Source organism: Pseudorca crassidens, chromosome 17 (assembly GCF_039906515.1).
Source record: "Pseudorca crassidens isolate mPseCra1 chromosome 17, mPseCra1.hap1, whole genome shotgun sequence".
Taxonomy (NCBI): Eukaryota; Metazoa; Chordata; class Mammalia; order Artiodactyla; family Delphinidae; genus Pseudorca; species Pseudorca crassidens.
This window is the reverse complement of record NC_090312.1, coordinates 62372035-62392472: the sequence shown is the minus strand read 5'-3', so window position 1 is coordinate 62392472 and position 20438 is coordinate 62372035. Positions and strand designations below refer to the sequence as shown.

The 20438-nt window shown below is 39.4% G+C and overlaps 1 protein-coding gene across 6 annotated transcripts in view; it reads right to left on the bottom strand.

Annotated features, from left to right (window-relative positions):
* The window catches only part of TPD52 (tumor protein D52), a 311826-nt gene that overhangs the window by 180603 nt on the left and 110785 nt on the right, over positions 1 to 20438 (bottom strand). For 4 of the 6 annotated variants that reach the window (XM_067712003.1, XM_067712004.1, XM_067712000.1 and 1 more), the window contains 2 exons: positions 19534 to 19582; positions 12686 to 15481 (listed from right to left, as the gene is read on the bottom strand). In XM_067712003.1, coding sequence (XP_067568104.1) covers positions 15362 to 15481; positions 19534 to 19582 — 169 coding nt within the window. In that variant the 3' untranslated portion in view covers positions 12686 to 15361. Of the gene's footprint in view, positions 1 to 9410; positions 15482 to 19533; positions 19583 to 20438 lie in introns of those variants that run through there. The other 2 variants (XM_067711999.1, XM_067712006.1) reach the window with 2 other exon arrangements.

The window sequence follows — 20438 nt, the reverse complement described above, 5'->3', positions numbered from 1 at the left end:
AACTTTTTTTCTCTTCTCTAAAAAACATAATAATAATTGAATAAATTGTCTAGAGAAATAAGTTAGGAGGGTTGGTTATGCAGCAATAGGTAACTTAGCCCATCAGGAAAGAAAAGAATCGAAATGACAGGTCTTTGGCAAGGTACCAGCAATTAGCAAGGCCTGGAGTAGGAGGGCGGGCTCCTGAAGGCTCTGAAGTCAAACCACATGGTTCACGTCCTGGCGGTACCACTTACCAGCTCTGTGGTTGGGGCAATGCACTTAGACTCTCTGTGCTGCTGTTTACTCACCTATAAAATGGGGTTAATAATTATACCTATTTTACAGGGTTGTTGTGAGGATTAAATAAACACGTGACTATACGTAAAGCTCTCAAACTGTGCCTCTGACAGGGCAAACACCTCCTAAAATGTAGCTTTAAACAAAATATTAATCAATTTCTTATAGACCCAGTCACCATCAAGTTTTATGGATAACCCTAGTAGTTTTCAAACAGAACAATTTTGCCTGCCCTCCCTCTCCCCACCCCCCAAATCCCCCTTCTTCCCCGGGGACATTTGTCAATGCCTGAAGACATGTTTGATTCCCATGACTGGGGATGTTACTGGAATGCACGGGGTAGGGGCCGGGGATGCTGTTAAACACCTTACAATGTACAGGGCAGCCCCCACAGCAAAGAATTATCTGGTCCGAAGTGTCACCAGTGCCAAGACTGAAAAACCCTGCACTCAGCAGACCCAGGAGCACATGGCAGGCCAGGTATAGGAGCAATGTCAGTTGCATTTAGGGAGATCTAGGATGGAAGGCAAGACAAAAGATTAAGGGAGTGAGATCCTAAGATAGAACGGCTGCCAAGTAGTTCCAGACTGAGTATGAAGAAAGGTAGACCCAGAAAAAAAAGTTGATAGACGGGTAGATAAAGGTGGGATTCAGGAAATGGAGAAGGTCAAGAGGGTAAAACTGTGGTCCAAGAGGGCTCAGGAGTTTGAGAACTTGAAGATAGCGTTCCAAGTGATAATGAATTTGTATACATACAAATTATGGTATATCTGCAAGTAAAAGAAAGTAGAAATGAAGGTCTAAGAATATGATACTTAGAATACGATGTGCATCTCTGTTGCCCAAGTGTTAGTAAAGTCATCGATGTACATGCTGAAGTCCATGAAGATGGCAAGTAAGAAGGGGAAAAGAGAAAAGCTGTGAGTCAAATGCTTAAGAATAAAACTCAAAGAATTGAGAAGATTTCTATCAAGAAATCTTTCCTTAAATATTTCTAACACAACAGTGGACTGAAATGGTAGAGAAGCAAGAACCAAAATGACTCCTTTTCTTCTCAGACCCATCTGAGAAGTAGTGTTATCAAGCGAAATCGAGGAAGAAAGCAAGAAACACTTGTGAGAAGCTTAAAGGGAGACTGTGCACAGAAAGATTTAGGAGACTTGGGACCAAGGAATACAAACCTAGAGAGCAGGCTGAAGGAAAGAAGGCAAGTAAATGTGAAAGAACAGTTATCTCCATGATAACCCAGAGAACAAAAGAAGAAACTTCTGGAACTTCTAGTGATGGTTTTTTTACTTCACCCTTTAAACTGTTGTTTTTTGTGAATGCTTTAAAATATGTATAATAAATAGTACTGTAGTACATAAATCTTTTTAAAGTAAATATTGGGGCTTCCCTGGTGGCACAGTGGTTAAGAATCCACCTGCCAATGCAGGGGACACGGGTTCGAGCCCTGGTCCGGGAAGATCCCACATGCCGTGGAGCAACTAAGCCTGTGCGCCACAGCTACTGAGCCTGCGCTCTAGAGCCCACGAGCCATAACTACTGAAGCCCGCATGCCACAACTACTGAAGCCCGCGTGCCTAGAGCCTGTGCTCCACAACAAGAGAAGCCACCACAATGAGAAGCCCGCGTACTGCAACGAAGAGAAGCCCCTGCTCGCTGCAACTAGACTAAGCCTGCACACAACGAAGACCCAACAAAGCCAAAAATAAATAAATGAAATAAATAAAGTAAATATTGGAAGATGTGTTCAAAAATTTCTTAATGAAGGGGCATTATCAAAAAAGTTTAGAAACCTTTATAATAGAGGTATATCATAGTAGCAGGAGAATAATTATGCCGGATAGGGAGAAATATAGTTACAAGAGGAGACTGGATAACCAGAATGATTTGCATGATTTTGCTAATTTATATCCACAGAAATTGAGGATATATGTGGGAATGGATCCTAAGGATACTGGATCAGGGTGAGAGGAAGACAGTGTTGCCTTGAGCCAAATTTACCAATATAGGCTCACTAAGCAGAGATTCAGATACAATACATTAGCTTAAATGGCTGAGAGTTATAGGCTATACTAGATGAAGCTGAAATACCAGAACTTCCTCAGTATACCACAAAGAAAGGTATCCAAAGGCTTGAAGTGAATGGAATGCTGGAGTGAATTTACTGTTTATGATCTGTTCACCACTCCTTACTATGGCCCCCAAGAGGATCTATAAGATACTCACTTCACCAAGGTTAAGAGAAGTACCTGTGTGAAGGGAGCACCAACATTCCTGAAAGCTGTGTGGCAGTGATTCTCTGTAGGCCAGGACTGACAGTGAGAACTGCTGCCAACAAGAGCTCCCTGAATTCAACGTAGATAATGTGGCAGGAGTCAAGCCAGCACTTACTAGCCAACAACATGGTGGGCACCGTTATCATGATGCAGCAGAGCCTAACAGCAATCCAACTAATCTGACCTGTAGAGCTCTTTGGTGTTGGCTGGTTGGTCATGGTGTCCTTAGAAATAAAATAGATGGGAAAACTCTAGTTCTAGAGAACAGAAGTCTGACTTGAATACCACATATGAATATCAAGGCCCCTCAACCAATTCCCAAAGTTGAAGCAATTCTCAGACACCAAGCCTTCTGAATGAAGGTTGTGTCCCCTTGAGGAAAGATCCCGCTACAAAAGCAAACATTTACATCACCCATCTTCCTTCTAGCTTTCCCCAAAGGAGCTGTGGCTATTTACCAGAATGTTCACTGAGGAAGGAAAAATCATCAGACCTTTCAGGGATTATCTGAACTGATGCTAACTCTTCAAGAACCAACTCAGTGCCAGTCAGAACAGGGGCTTACGGAGATCACGTGATAAATGGAGTTTTAGCTCAGCTCTATCCCATGAATCTGCTCTATAGTCCTCTCCCTAGTTCCAGAATGCACAACTGGAATAGGTATACTCAGCAACCGACAGGATCCCTACACTGGTTCCTTGATCTGTGGAGTGAAGGCTATTAAGGTACAGAAGGTCAAGTAAAAGATGAATTTGTTTGGCAGGTAGTAGAACTTCCCCTACCTACCAAACAAGTAAATCAAAGGCAATACCACATTCCTAGAGGCATTGCAGCAATTAGTGCCACTATCAAGGACCTGGAAGATGCACGGTGGTGATTCCTACCACATGCCCATTCAACTTGCCTGTGAGGCCCTGCAGAAAACAGACAGGTCTTAGAAAATGACAATTTATTATCATAAACTTAATCAAGTGGTAACTCCGATTTCAGCTATTCCAGATGTCATTTCATGGCTGGAGTAAATCAAATATCCTCCAGCACCTGGTATGCAATAATTATCTAACAAATGCTTTCTTTTTCTAGACCTGCTAGTAAAGACTATATACCTCCAGGTTACATTAATTCTCTAGCTCTACGCCGCAATCTAGTCTACAAAGACTTTGATTGCCACTCCATTCCACTGGACAGCATGCTGCTCCATTTCATATGCTGATTAGACCTGGAAGCAGAAAGCTGCAACTCCTCCTGACACATGGTAAGACACATATATGCCAGTGGGTGGGAAATAAATCCCACAAAAATACTGGGCCTTAGTGAAATTCCTAGGGAGCCAATGGTCTGGGCTACGTCAACTTACCCTTTCTTACCACTAAGAAAGAAGCTCAATGCCTAGTGGGTCTCTTTGACTTTTGTAGGCAACAAATACCTCATTTGGACATGCTTCTTCAACTCTTTTACCGAGTAACCCCAAAAGTTGCCAGTTTTGAGTGGTGCCCAGAACAATACAAGGCTCTGTAAAAGGTCTAGGCTATCAGGTAAGCTCTTCTACTACTTGAGTTTTACAACCCAGCAGATGTGGCAGTGGCAGTATATACACGTAGAATGAGATTCTGACAGACCTCCCTAGGTGAAGTGTAGTGCAGAGCTAGAGTACCTTTGAATGACAGCAGTAAAGGACTTTGAGCATATACTTGAATGATCATTTTGCCTGGAAAGAGAGATGGCCTAAGGTGGGATCTATATTGATTCGTGTGAAGGGACTAATGATTTGCTGGATGGTCAGGGATTTAGCAGGAACATGACTGGGAAATAGATAACAAGAAGGTCTGGGAAGATAGGAAGATAGAATGGACAGAGTGAGAAAATAAATGTGAATCATTTCTTCTGCAGAAAAGAATCTTAATAATCAAGGGATAAGATAACTAGTCATGTGGAGGTCAGTCAACCTCTTTCCCCAGCCACTCCTGCTCACCTCCCCAGTGGGTTCAAGAACAAAGCTGCCATGACAGCAGGGATTGCTTCTGTATCTCACATGTCCCAGACTACTGACCAACTAGGCATTTTACCAGGTGCAGGCCCAAATCCCTACAAACCAGGCTCCACTCAAATGTGATAGTTTCCTTTATTTCCTATGTTATTTAATACCTATAGATAAAAACAAACTTAAGAGTTGTAATCACATTAGAACAATTAATCAAAAGAGAAAATCTTAATATAACCTTTAAAAGAAAAAACAAAGCAAAATCCAAACACATTAAAAGAAGGGAGTGAGATGCCTGAGCAAAAATAAGAGTTAAGAAAGATATTCAACTGGTGAAAGCTAATGCTGACTTGAGAAGTCCTAAGAGTCTGACTGCGTATGATCAGAGCATATGACCACCCACAAAACAAAATACATACAGAATATATTCATCTTTTCTTTGTAGGAAGTGTATAGTATTATTTATAGGTATATTATAGCTGTTGATTAAAAAAATTATTTTCCCTAGAGATTTATATCTACCTCAATACACTCTTTCATTGTTTTTATATTAGCTGGTCATTTCCTCTAAACCTGCTTTGAAAATGTTAGACTCTACTGTGAAACTAGACATTTCAGAAGGTTTTATTTATCAGTTGGAGATACCTCTCCTAAAATTCTCTAATGTAAAAACCAGGGAGCACCATGGTTAAAACCAGAAATATTTTTCATCATTCCTTTACATATTAGTTTTTAAAACATTTGTGTAATTTTTTAAGTTGTCAATATAAAACTAGTGAGAAAACAAAGGGTTAAATAAAGCTGTATAATACTGCTATTTTATGAATTTAGAAGACTTAAAACTTATACTAAAAATAAGAGAATTGAAACAAATCCTTCAAGTAAGCTATTTTTTGGATTTTCCCAGTATTCTGAAAGGACAAAACAGCTGATTTAAATATTCTATCTTCTGGAATATTCCAGCATTTTGAAATAAAAAGTACCGATAAGAAATATTCATGAAAAAGTAAAAAATAACATTTAAAAATATTTACATAAACTCTATCTAATATATTGCTAAAATGAAACTATAAAGTATAACATCAGTATTCTACATAAATAAGCTAAAATAAAATGTTATTCTCCATCTTAAAAAAAAAACATTCTGTGTAGCCTCAGACTCTTGCAAACCATTTTTTCAATGTGCTGAAAAGTAATATGCCCCCCTCTACTGTTAAGAAACAGTAATATTCATAAAGCAGAAAATCAATTCTTTGCTCAACTATTGCCACCCTGTGGCTATAAGGTGGATCTTTCACTATACCATAGCTCCCCATCGGCTTAACAGGTTCTACAAATTTCTATTGTCTAAGTGACATAAAAGGGTTAAAGTTTTTAAAATAGTAAAAAAAAAAAAAAAAAAAAAAAGGAAAAAAGGTATTTGACTTTAAAAATGTATTTAGCAAACATTTACCAGGTCCTGTATTCATAAGTATGTGTTATGTTGGTTACAAAAATGAAAAGGACTTCGTCCCATCCTAAAAAAAAATAAACAAACAAAAAAACACTTAAAGAGATACATGCATAAACCAATCTTAAAGCTAATGAATCAAGGAAAAGATAATGGATAAGTGAGCATGGATGAGTAAATGGCCTTTCAGGTCATTTAAACTTGAGATTCCTTTAACTGGTAACCTCACTGAAATTTTACGATAGGGAATTCACGATGAACTGTCCTTGATTAAATTCCTGCCTGCAGAGAAAGTCCCTTTTAAGGATCACTTGCTTGGCTCTTACTGAATATCACTTATTTTTGAGGTGCACATATATATACACGTCTGCACTTTGAGAGTAAGAATTAAACCAATGGGTAGGATGTCAACTTTCATTCCTATGTATATATACATTTTAATCCAATAACACGAGATGTTATTTCTCATTTATAGTTATTCGGACATCAAACTGTGTAAATCTTATTCCAATTCATATCAACAAATATATATTAAATCCCTACTTATGTGTAAGGCATTATGCAAGGAATGAAAAGGGTAAATAAAAAACTATCCCGACCTTCAAGAATTACAATCTAGGAGACGGGATAAAACAAGTTCACAAATGGCTCTAATATAACTTAAAGAGTTGTGTGTGTAAAATAAAGGTAGCATAAAACAAAGCCCCAAGACATTCAGAAGGAGTTTCACCTGATTGGTGAAATGACCAAGGCCTAAAAGAACAGGTGATTTTTACTATGGAATTTGCAGGCAGGGAAGCTAATTCTAGGGGAAAGAGCAAAGGTAAAGAAATAATGCTTTGTTTAGGGAACAGCAAACCGTTTACCTTCTAAAAACATTTTTTTAAGCAGAAACCATGTTACAAATTAAATCTTACATAGAACCCCAATATATATAACATTAAGTGTAGTATTTTGTTGGTATAAGTGTATTTTATGAGTTCAAATTGATAGCATTTACTTATTAAGTCAAAAAATGTGAACATGCAGTTATTTTGATAAAAATTACAAACTGGTATCAGAGGTGAGAGATAAACAACTCCAGTTCCCAATTTTTGTATTTTGTTTTGACTGTCCACTACCAAGAAAATCCACTTATAATACCCCACATGTATAAGTGGGTGAGGAAACAGGCACTGTCATGCACTGTAAGTTGAAGTGTGCAGTCTGTATGTATCAAAACTCAAACTGTGTGTACACATTGACCTAGTATATATCCCATAAATAAGCAAAAAAATGTAAATGCTCACTGTACCACTGTCTGTATTAAGGGGAAAAAAAAAACCCAGAAACAACCTAGAAGCTCATTAGTGAAGCCCTGGTTAAATAAATTATGCTATATCCACACCATGGAATACCAAACAAGTATTTTTTCAATGAGATATACAGTGAGACCTCTGTATTCACAGATGCGGGAGCCGCAGAGGGTTACCTGCACCGTTTATATAAGGGACTTGAGCATCCAGGGATTTTGGTATGGCAGAGGGTCCTGGCACCAAACCCCCGTGGATACCTAGGGACAGCAGTAAGTACACTACACTACACATATATAATGATAAGGAAAAATATTCAAAGTTATACTTAAGTGAGAATAGCAATTTTCAGCAGCAGCAATGAAAATATACTGAGTGTTTATTATCAGGTACTTGTGCTAAGTGTTTAAATAATGAATTCATTTAATCTCATAATAATCCCATGACAGGTTTTCCTTTTATAAAAAAAGGAAAAGAAGATACACGGATATCAAGTAACCTTCCAAGGAAACACAGCCAGTAAATGACAGAAAAATTAGAATTCAAACCAAGTCTGTCTGAATCCAGAGCTTACACTGTTAAACATTAATAATGTAGTTCAAAACTTGTACGTTTTAAAGTATATATATATATATAATTAGCTTATATTCATATATGCATACATAAAATCTCTAGCAGTATGCATTTATTAAAAATACACCTTCCAGCTTTGAGAAAGTGAGGAAAAGAAAAAGGGGGCTTTTATATTTCCCACAGTAACCTTCAGTGCTATTTACATGCTCCTTTTGCAATACTATTTTTATATTTTACAATTTTTTTCAAAAATCCTGATCACACAATAAAGACGAACTTTATTCATCTTGTAATCTCAGGATACTCTTCAATTAAATAGTTCCAGAAACTTCAAAGAGTGAAGTGAAAGATTTTTCACAAAGTTGAACCTTTACATCAATACCTAACAACTACTCAATATTCCTCATCATAAATATGTCACAAAAGTACTGAAAGCTTCCAATAAACACTAAAATAAAACTAATGTGGTACCTTCAGTTTTCTTATTACTCTGACAATTGTTTTTGCTCAGTTATTACTCTGGAGTAGCACATTTAATTCACATGCTCAAGCCTGTCCTATCCTCACTTATACAACAGTTTGTGAGCAGTCACACAAAGATCTCAATTCAAAGACTGCTCAGATTGCCCTGAAGTTCAAATGTGCACTTTCTGTTCTATTCATTTATTCACGCATTGGGCAAACACTTACGGAGTGCCCACTAAGAGTCAAGCACCGTGCTAGATGCTGGGCAGTTTTCTATAACCCACGACACTACCCATCGGTAAACTGTTTGGTACTGGTTCCCAAGGCGATGAGTACAGAAATTGAGACAGTTTATTTTTATACAGTTTAATATTGCCAGACATCCAATTTCATGTCCGCTAACTCAAAAAATCTGACTTGTATTTACGTCTATTTCTTCCATTTTATTTATCTAGTAATTCTATCGCATTTTACAAAATTATTGCCTCGGACAGATGGATTAAAAAAAAAAGGTCATTTACAGAAAAGGAAAGTGAAGCATTGACAAGTTACATTACTTGCTCAAGTTCATAGTGACAGTAATTCTCTGATTCACCTCTCCACTGAATTAAGAAATATTTATGAGCCTGGTACGCCAGACACTAAGGTCCACACTGCAGCTACTGGGTAGAACAAGAGGAGCAGAGGGCCCTGCCTCTCCCAGTGTGAGTCCAACTTTACTCGGAGTCCCAAGAGTCGCCCTAGGCGCGTCACTATCAACGCTCGCTGCTGGTTTCCCTTCCAGCACTCGCCTGTGGAAGACGCGTGCAAAGCAGTGTGGGCATCGCACGCCCAGCATGTAGATACTGTACAAAAGTACAACAAACGGAAGAAAAACACCACCACACGCTCTAAGTGGCCAGCAGGTGGCACAAGCCACACCGCGGCCCCCAACTCTACTCCCTACGCCGGGCCCCGTCCCCGCCTCTCGGTCCCACCCACCCTGCCGGGCCCACCCCCTACGCCGGGCTCCGTCCCGGCTCCCGGCTCCACCCACAACGGCGGGCCCCGCCCGCCAACGCGTCGCTGGCTTAGCTCCCACAACTCACGCTCAGCCGCCCGAGCTCCGCCTTCCGCTGCAGCTCTGAGTGCCGCTTCAAAGAGCTCGCGAAGCCGCCTAGGCGCGGCCTAGGCTCCGTGGAATCAGAACTCTCGCTTCCGGAGCCACTTTCAGTGCCTGCGTCTCGACAGGGCCGAAAGAAGAGAAGCACTCGCAGAAAATGACTGTCGGCAGTCACGGCACGGGTCCGGCACAGCACCGCCATGACGGCTCCACAACCTCTGACCTTTGGCTTTTCCGCGAACGTGCGGGTCACGGGGCGGGGCAATGAGAGGTCCGCCCACTTGCGGAGCACTGTGGGCCGGTGGGCGTGGCCTAATCGGTGTAAGGTAGAAGGGTGGTGTGAGAGAGACTTAAGGTAAAATTGGGGGACTAAATCCTTGGTGGCTCAAGTCCCCTGCTAGCAGCGACCCGCTAAGTTTTGCATGGAAAGGGTTTTGACTCGGAGCAATTTCGCCCTTGCGGGTGCCCTTTGGGCCTGTACTGCTGTAAATTCTGGTAATGCGACTCTTGCTTGCCCCGCCGCCTGCCATGTCTTCCCCAGATGGCCCCAAGGCTCTCTCTGGTCGCTACCGCTCTTCAGGTCTTTGCTCAAATGCGAGGTTCTCCTTGACTATCTTATTTAGAATTGGAATCCCAGACAATATGCCACGTAGTTTACTTACTAGTACTTTTGTTTAGCGTCTGCTCTCTCGATTTGTAAACTCTGAGGGCAGGAATTTTGCTGTTGAATACCTGACAGCGGGCACATGGTAGGGCGCAAACACTTGTGAAATCCCGGATCTAAGTTCCGTTACAAAAATATTAACTTGAGACATTTTTGGTCACCTCTTAGCTACAATCCCTTCTAGGGAATTAAGGAATTTCGTAATGCCAAAACATACCCCACCAGAGGCCCACCCTCACTTATGCTTTTCTCCCTCCCCGCCCCATGTTAATTGCCAGAATTTGCCCACCTTCTTCAAAACCGAGCCTAACTCCATGCTTGAAGTGTTTATGAATTAAGCTGTCCACCCAGCTTCTACCCAGCATTTTTATATTAATGCGCAGTTATCTGGAGGGAGGTAGCAAGCACTTTTCCAGCTCATTTACAAGTACTTGGACAGAAGGAGGTTTTATGTATGACTACAGCCCCTATTTTAATAATGCTCTTGACTGAGACTTTTTTTTTTTGGCCGCGCTGCGCAGCTTGCGGGATCTTAGTTCCACGAGCAGGGATGGAACCCATGCCCTCAGCAGTGAAAGCGCACAGTCCTAAACACTGGACCACCAGGGAATTCCCAATAATGCTTTTGACTGTGGATTTTAAAACTCTGATGTTCTCATCAACTGCGTAGACAGCAGACAGAACCCTAGAAGTGCACTAACCTTAGAATGGTGCGTGACTGTATGAATCACACACAACTTATTACTAGCCACCTGTTCGGCAGTCCTTAAATTCGGTGGAGAGCTTAAGGTAAATTCTACTCCAGGTGAGTTCTCCCTTTTGGTACATAAGCCGTGTCTTTCCCCTGACCATTAATGCAGTCTTGCCGAAGATATTTTTGCATTACTTTTTATGGCTCTTGCTACTTCTGTTTCCCTTCAGGGAAAAGTGTGGTAAATTGTAAAGAGTGTTGACCAGTGTTCTTAGCTCCAGTTCGACCTCCCGTCCTCATCGCAGGGAAGCCAATTTAATGTTGCTGATTTGGTTTCCTCACGTAAAACCAAGTTATTAGCCTCTGTCTTAAATTTAAGGAAGTGTTTTGTAAACTTAACTAAATCAGCATCTACAGAACAAATGGGATTACTAATATCCCAGCTCTAAAATTCAGCAGATGTATTATCTTCGTGTCCTACCTCACCCAGATGATAAATTCCTTCAGTACTGTGATAATGCATTTGGAGACAAACCCTGATGTTTTTAATGGATAAGAGTAAGTTTGCATCAACTGACTTCAAGTATGCCTAGTTCTCTGCCTTTGGTAGAGCATCAGAAGCATCAAATGAGAGAGAGGGTAAAGGACTGAGTGAATCTGCACACTGTCCTTGCCTGTATCAGTGCCAATTGTAAAAACAACCCTAATGGCAGTATTTCAACATCATGGCACTTCTGATCCTGCTGTATTCCTTGAACCACACTTTCCTTCTTGATTTATTAAAAACACAAGCTTCTTTTTTCCCATATAGCTTTCAAATTGTTAGTATGCTTTTTAAAAATATTAGTAATGGCAGATGACAAGTGAATAAAAAAGTAATTCAAGTTCTGGCTCCATGTCTACTGGCTGTGGTTTCATCTATCAAATGGTGACAGCACCACATCCTTGAGTGAGGAATTAAAGGAAATGGGTGTGAAATGCCCAACACCTACTAAAAGCTCAATAAATAGTGGCTATTAGTGGCTAGGTGGAGGTGACCAGAAGGTGATTTAGAAGTTCATGCCTCTCAAACATGCATGAAAACCTGGAATAAAGATAGGGCTAGTGATACACCGGAAAGATATGAGTATTACTGTAAAGACAGTCATTTCAACCATAGAGATGAATACAGTCATTAAGGAGACTGTGTAGAAGATGACTAGAGATAGGCAATAACATTTAAGGAGTTGGAAGAAGAGAATACCAGAGAATAGTCAAACTGGAAAATGAGAAAAGAATTAATTCTAGAAACCAAGAGGAAAACTTGAAAGCACATTGAGATGAAGCGTGTTAAAGTGAAAGTCACCAAGTAGCGTTTTATTTAAGTAAAATCCTGGCAGGTGATAGGCACATGCAGGCCCTGCCCTCTCAGGGCTCACAAACTAAAAGTGAGTTCTTTTGGCTCATTTTGATTTTGGTTCATTTTTATTTCACAATCAGAACGTGGAAATTGAAATCTATGGATTGTAGGTTTACTTAAAAGTGATAATGCTTTATTATTAACCGTAAACCAATATGGTCTCTATAATTAATCCAATTACAATGGGACAGTCACTAATTAATGGCCAAACGTCTCCTCATCATGGGCAAAAATCTGATTTTTCATCTGGGTCTTAAGAGCTATAAAGAAACACATGCAATCCTGATATAGGGCCTTATGCAGCGTCTCTGGCACAAATACAGCAAATGGTCACTTACAAATGTCTTTTTGTAGTCAGCATGTAGCGTTTTTGTTTGATACACTGAGTCCATACAGCTGCTCCTGGTTCTTTCTATACCCAGGATATGAAGGGTCTGGAGAGAAGCTGTATAATGAATGGATTTACCCACTTTCCTCAGCAGATAGGTAATACAAAAGAACCCATGCCCAAATTATAGAATTTTTATTGTTTTCAAATACTATACAAAAAAAAATAGACAGTATTATCTTTTCCTTAACAGATCCAGAAGTAGTGAGTCCAAATTCAACATGTTTTTTCTCTATTTCAGTAGTTTCAGTTACTACTAGGATAATCCAATGGTTTCTCCTCTCTTCCATTGATTACTTTGGCCTCATAGGTATGAGAATTCTTGCTTTATTTCCCACAAACTCCATAAATTAAGGAGTTCCTTTGTAAGAAGGGGATAATTTCAGGAATTATTTTCTTCTGTCACACTTCTTGAATCCTTAAATACCTGAGATTTTACTCTTGTTGCTGTGTTTTTCCAGTGTCAAACACAAAACACAGTAGAATGACCGGGACCCCTCTCTGCTGTTCTTAGTGATTACTGTGTTCTAAATTGCTTAAATATCTGTGACTTCATAATATTGAATCTTCCACAAAGACTACTTGGAATCATATTTCTAAGTCGATGTTTATTTTTCTAAATTTATCGTCCCTCTACTGCTTTGTTGCTTTTAAGAGGCAGAGTACTCTGCAATAGATTAAATCATTTCTAAATTAAGTGTAGGTAGATGTCTAGAACAGTGATTCTCCAATTTATTCTTTTACAACCATCACCAATACCCACATACACCCATCCCACCTTCCAACCCTAGTTCTATCATTTCTCTCATAAAGTAAGGAGACTTGAGGATATTTCACTCAACTGAAGAAACTGCCATCTTCTCCATTTTGCTTTGTTAAAAAGACAACAATAGGGCTGGACATCCAAGAAACAACGTGATGAAAAGAAGATGTGATAAAAACAACTGAAAGACTAATTGGTTGAAAAAATAATTTAACAGCTATGTTGAGTAACCACAATATTTCTATAAAAAGACAAATTTCTACATGTCGACTCCTCTAGGACAATGCTTCAACAACCTTTGCCTTAAAGCCTTTTCAAGTAAATAATTTATGGTAGTCTAATACCATGAAGCAGTGATTTAAAGCAGATGGTAAAAAACGGCCTTTTTTTTTTTAAAGCATAGATACCGGTTGATTATGTAACACAACAAGCTGTTTCCAGACCACTGGTCTCATAATAAATATTGAGACCTATACTACTGATATACACAATTTATTAAGCTTTTCACATGTAATAGAGCATAGTTTCAGTTGCATCTGAAGTGCTAACAAAAGCTCCAGCAATCAAGAATGGCAGCATGTTATCAATATTTTATAACAATCAACACTTGTAGCTTTTCAGATTTGGATAAGATAATTTATCCCAAAGTAAATCTAGTCATGCTTTTAAAAAATGCTTTAGGTCACTCCAAGCTTGGCAATTAACATTTGGCATAAACAATAATAAAACAATCACAACTTGATAAATAACAAATACAACATTGTAGGCCATAACCATACACAGCATAAGGAAAAGATGGTGATGAGTAAGTAGTCATTAGAATTAATAGAGTACCTTGGCCTCCATGCAGATACTTCCAGAGGCTTTGGTTCATTCAGCCCTGACACTCAGTTTTCAAAGCAGGGGGCAATATCTACAGTATCATTTTGTAATTTCGAACACACTGAAAACAAGTAAGTAGAAAATGATGAGTTGATTTTTATTAATGCATTAAATCCTCAGGAGTTATCACCAACCCCTTAGTATAAAATTTTTTCAAGTTATATTAGTCATGTGTGCTTCTTACTGTAAATGCTGCTAAATGAATTAAATGAAGTCAACAGTGTTTCCCCTAATGTGATTGATTTTAGCACTTTTCAGCTACCTAGATCTAAAAATCTTTCAGGCTTTTGAACTGAATGTTTGAGGACAGTGTTCATATTTCAACCTATTGATAATACAATATGCTTGATTCAGAACATTAACTTACAGTCTATTCCAAAACTAAAATTTTAATCTGGTGCAAAATAAGTAGCTATAAGTGGCACAATAACCATGACGCATAATGACCATGACACTGAAATGGTTACTGTCACAGATGGTGATAAACAAGGATGTGAGGGCTCCACTCTCAAGTCGCCTAGGATTTTGAATTACTGTCTGTACATACTGTCACTTACAAAACTATAATAAATTGAATATTTAGTCTGGTGTCTTCAAACACCCAAGATGTAAGATAACTTATTCCAAAACAATATTTATCTGAAAATATTTGTTGTACCTGGTAGTTCTTCCCTTGGAGGTAAAGAACAATTTGCCAAAACTTTTAATAACCAGGATACAGAAAATTTTAAAGAACAATCTTACCTAGGAATCAAATATACAGAGATTCAAAGAGGAAAAAAGAAAATTGTATAGAAGACAAAGATCAAACTGGTATCCCAGATCCAGAGCAATTTTGTAAAGTAGGAAAGCAATTATGATAACCCACAGCTTCTTAGATCGTTCTAGTGAGGATCTCCAGGTACTATATATGTTTTTATAATGATATTTTCTAAATAAAGGGCCTTAAATGCACATAAAAGGGTGTTTCCCAGGAATAGAGGTTAAGATATTTTTACATTGTTCAACCCACAAACTATTTGGTCAAAGGAATATGTAAAGCTCAACAAAAGCACATCTGGTGGAAATTCATGGCAATGAATGTTGACAAGATGTGCTTGGATCTCGCTTGCAGCATCTGGCAGTGAGTAGCAGAACAAAGGTAGGAATCTCACAGGCTCTCCTGTGCCTGTTCTGGAAGAGGCTCCGTGGTGGTGGAACTAGCGTTTGCAGTCGAATTCAAGACTTCTCCAAAATCACCACCAGCAGGCTTGGTTCCTCCTACTTTAGACTTTTAAAATAAAAGTTCAAAAAGGAAGAGACATTAGGAAACATAAACTTCGCTGACTCTGCATAAAGTAACTCAAATTTTACTTTGAAGAATAAATCAGGAGCCTAAGAGCTCAGTGATTATTTGTACAGAATTTAGTACTGTTGTAATGTTCCATGCGGTCTCACAGAAAAACTTATGCAGTTTCCGTGCTGAAATATTCAAATTGGTAAATTCTACCCCTCCACTTTTTTCCCCTATCTGCTTATTGTTCTTCACGGGGAAGGTTGTCTGAAGAATTCTGTAAGGCCTATTATGCTAAAGTATCTACTGAACTCTCTTTGTATTTGGATAACACTTTGTGAAATATTATTGAGTAAAACAAAGGAAAGAAATATATGTACGTTTCCCAGTTACAGCATAAACTTTCTAACCTTTTGCTGCTTAAAGAGTGGTACATGGACCTAGAGACTCAACATCACTGGGAAGCTTGTTAGACATTTGGAACCTCAGACTGGCCTCCCCATCTCCATCTGCAGAATTGAAATCCAGGCTTTAACAAGATCTCCAGGTGCTTCCTGTACACATTATAGTTTGTGAAGCACTACTCCAAGTTATCTGGCCTGAAAATCTGTCAATAAATATTGGTTTGAATGAATTTATCTGCCCCGCATTTGTATACTATTGTATGCTTTTCAAAACCCTTACACATCCTTAGTGACATTGATGAATCTATGCTTCCTACCCACCGTCACCCCCTCTCCTGCCCCCATTACATCTCATGACTGACCAACAGGACAGCTGACTAACATTAAGAAACCAGTCAATGATCAAGGATGCAACTCACAGTGGGCTTGCATCTGACCTTGCTCTTAGCTCAGTCTTGACTGGCCAAAGATTCATTAACAATTGGAATCTCGTTGAAATTTTCTCTCTCATTTCTTGTTGGCCTCCCACCTAAAATCTTTGAATTGCATGAAAAATGTGCATGACTTGTATCCACTGTATATTTATTAAATTTATTAAAACATTCCTTAATTACAAGAAAATGTTAAGACCTCTTGCAATTCACAAGTCTAAAACAACTCCTCCCCACAACTGGTCCCTTCTCTATTCTAAGACCATGAATGTCAGTAGTAACTCCCAGTCAGACTCCTGGAGTTATCCTTGGTCCTTCCCTGTCTTGTTCCACATCCAATCGATCACTAAATTTTTCTGTGTCACCTGTAAAGTCTAAATATCTCTCAACTCTGTCCCACTGGCACTAGCTCAACTCACCACACCAACATCTTTGGCCTGGATTACAATGCCTCCCTCCCACCTTGTCTCCTTCTCCAGTCTCTCTCCCCTTAGCTCTGCAGGGCAGACAGTGATCTTTCTAAAATGCACAGAAGAATGTGCGACTCAGGTTGTTTAAAATCTTCCAGTGGCTTCCCACACTTTCCTTAACGTGGCCCACCCATCTCTCTAGCTACATCTCCTGCTCAGTACCCCACAGCACAGCAAAGTTCCTGCTGTTCCTCAAAGGGGCCCCAAAGCTTCAAACATTCCCCTCAACCTAAAGGTTTGGTTTCCATTTACATTACTGCATCTTCTGAGAAGCCTGCTCTGACCTTCCCTCCTGCCAAGCATGACAGAAATTCCCGCTACTTATCCTCCTGCAGCCTTGACTTCCACTGTCATAGCACCTTACCCTGTGTTTACTTTCACTGGCCATTTAATTGTCTAAACATCTTCAGAAAGGGTCTGTGTCTCTGTTGCTCACCATGGTATTTCCAGTGCCCAATACTCATCTCCCGGCACATGGCAAATGCTCAATAATCACAGTTAATGACTTGATCCAAAATCTAAATGTAAGTACATGTAGACCCGATGTTTAACTGAATATCAATGTAAGTTAGAAAATCTGCATCCCAAGCACACAATTATATTTTACAGCTTTCTCGGTGATATTTGTCTAATACACTATACTATTAAAAAAAACATTTTTATTTGAATGGTGCCCAGTCATATTTAAAAAACTGATTTCACTACAATTTAGAGAGTCTGAATATACTCAGGAGGAAAGTACACAGTAAATGACCTCGAAGTTTCTCCTCTTCTTCAGTGTCAGAAGAACTGAGGCTTTCCTGGTTTTCCAGCTAGTCATTTAAAAAAGCTAATGCTCAGGGTAGATTTCAAGGAGAGGCTATGATATTCCTAAAACATTGAGAACTAAATCAGAGTAAAACCTTGACTTCTTGCAACGTACAGTTTGTTTTCAAACACCTGACTAGGCATTAATAAGGATAAAGCAGGCCTCTGGTACTGTCCTAAAAGAATGACTATGGGGCTTCCCTGGTGGCGCAGTGGTTGAGAGTCCGCCTGCCGATACGGGGGACACGGGTTCGTGCCCCGGTTCGAGAGGATCCCACATGCCGCGGAGCGGCTGGGCCCGTGAGCCATGGCCACTGAGCCTGCGCGTCCGGAGCCTGTGCTCCACAACGGGAGAGGCCACGACAGTGAGAGGCCCGCATACCGCAAAAAAAAAAAAAAAAAAAAAGAATGACTATGATGTATTTTTTGCTCATCAAACATGTATTAAGTAGCTGTGATACGCCAAGGACTACTCTAGGCCCTGGAGAAGCATCAGTGAGCAAAAAGAACAGGGGTCTGCGTTTGTGGGTTCATTAGAGCATGCGTGCTAGGGGGGTTGAACGAACAAGCTGTAGGAATGTTTGTACAGTGTGATTCCTTTTTGAAAAACATTTATACATTTATGTAGAAACAGAAAAGGTGGGTAGTAGCGTTTGTATGCGCAAGAAAAAAGGATTCAGATCATGATACAGTGTTTGGTTTTCTTTCTGTAAGCATACTCTGATTCTGTAATTTTAAAAAGATATATTTAAAAGAAAGTGACTCAATTACAATTCTAAAAGACAAAATATGAATATTTTAAAGCTGATTTATATAAAACATTTTAAGATATTAGTTTTAACCCTTAGAAAACAACCACAGTAACTACCAGAATTTGTTTAGGAAGAAATGACCATATGGGCTTTGCACTTCTCTGTAGAAATGTCTGGGCAGTGGATGGGAACAAAACAACATTTTTGGTCACTTGTGATGCTTGATGATTTTATAGTTTTGAATATAATCTTGAAGATAATACAATTTACAAATTAATAAAGCTGATTATTATGGGAAAATGTCCACCTTCACCAATATCAAAGCAATCAAAAAATAGGGGCTTCCCTGGTGGCGCAGTGCTTGAGAGTCCGCCTGCCAATGCAGGGGACACGGGTTCGTGCCCCGGTCCGGGAAGATCCCACATGCTGCGGAGCGGCTGGGCCCGTAAGCCATGGCCGTTGAGCCTGCACATCCGGAGCCTGTGCTCCACAGCGGGAGAGGCCACAACAGTGAGAGGCCCACGTACCACAAAAAAAATAAAACAATGAATTATCAATGATGATCACCACGGCATCATCATAATAATAAAAATGTCCAATAATTAAGGAATGAACAAACAATACCCACTATAAGGCTATGTAAGCAGCCACTGAACATAATACTGAAGAAGAATAATGATACAGAAACATGTTTATGGTTAATTCTTTTCTTTTTTTAATTTTTAAATTTAATTTAATTTTTTTTTTTATACAGCAGGTTCTTGGTTAATTCTTCTTTAAAGTGTAACAGCACAGTCCTACAACATCACTGTCTGTGGGTCGTAGGACCACTTTTTTGTGTTTTATTTTTTGTACTTTTCTATATTGTTTTTAATTTTCCACAGTAAGATTTATATTAAATTTTGTCCAATTACAAAAGTATTTGAATAATGCAAAAAGCAGCACAAACTTCTAAAGTACTACTGTTCTTTAAAATTATACATTTCTTTTCAGCACTTATGCTGGCCATGCTCAATATACGCTCAAAAAAATTGATTAAAAGAGTATACATCATCTTAAATATCCATAAATAATGTAAAGAAAGTTATTGAAGTTCTTTAACTATTTTTAGAAGGAAATACTAATTTGAATAATTTACCCACCAAACAAGATAACACAAAAGACCCTGTTCATTTCTCTACTTGCCTTTAAGTTTTCAACCTTTTCCTCAAACGATTTGAATGTTGGGGAGTTTCTACGGAGAGAAAAGAAAAACAAATAGTAAATTACAAACACTGAACAAAAAAGCCAACAATTTTGAAAACATTATTAAGCTGACTGTATTCCTCTTCGCCATTATTCTCAATCAGCAAAAGAACACATATACCATATGTGACACCTGTTCCATAGATGTGCAGGCATACGTACAAACGTTTTATTATGTGAGATTATCGATTCTGTTCTAAGATTTCTACAACGATGTTTTCAATTCCTTGAACAGAGCCAGTCTTAGACATATACATAGAGTCAAGTACATGTGTGAAGAGATGGAACAAAGTCAGGTAAAACGTTGAGTCTGTCACTTTCCCAACCAACTTGTCACGGTATAAGAAAATGCCACTGCTGGATCAGTCTGATTCTGGCTAAGGTGCTACACTAGAACTCATGTTTAAATTCACATGTTGCCTGGCAAGATTTCTACATGAACCCACATCACCTAAGCAGGACAAGCAAACCATAGGAGGTTCCACACCAGGGATGCTGGTTCCCAGCAGCAGCATAACAGACAGGGAAAGGAGAGACCAAAAGGAAGGGAGGAGTACAGAAATGTGGCTTTGGCCACTTCACAAAGCTGCCCCAACTGACAGAAGCTCTCTAAGCCCACAGGAAGCCTCTCCTGTGACTTCACATTCATCCATTTGAATTAAGGAGGATCACAGCACCTGTGCCACTCCCACCTGGGTTTCCAAAGCTTTTATACTATCCACCTGACCTCCAGTATCCTTCCTACTACCATGATGAAAAAGGAGAAGAAGGGAACAAGGGGTTTCCTCCTTCCCATCGTGGGGACAGGCAATCGGTCCCAAAGTGTGGTCCCCAGACCAACTGCA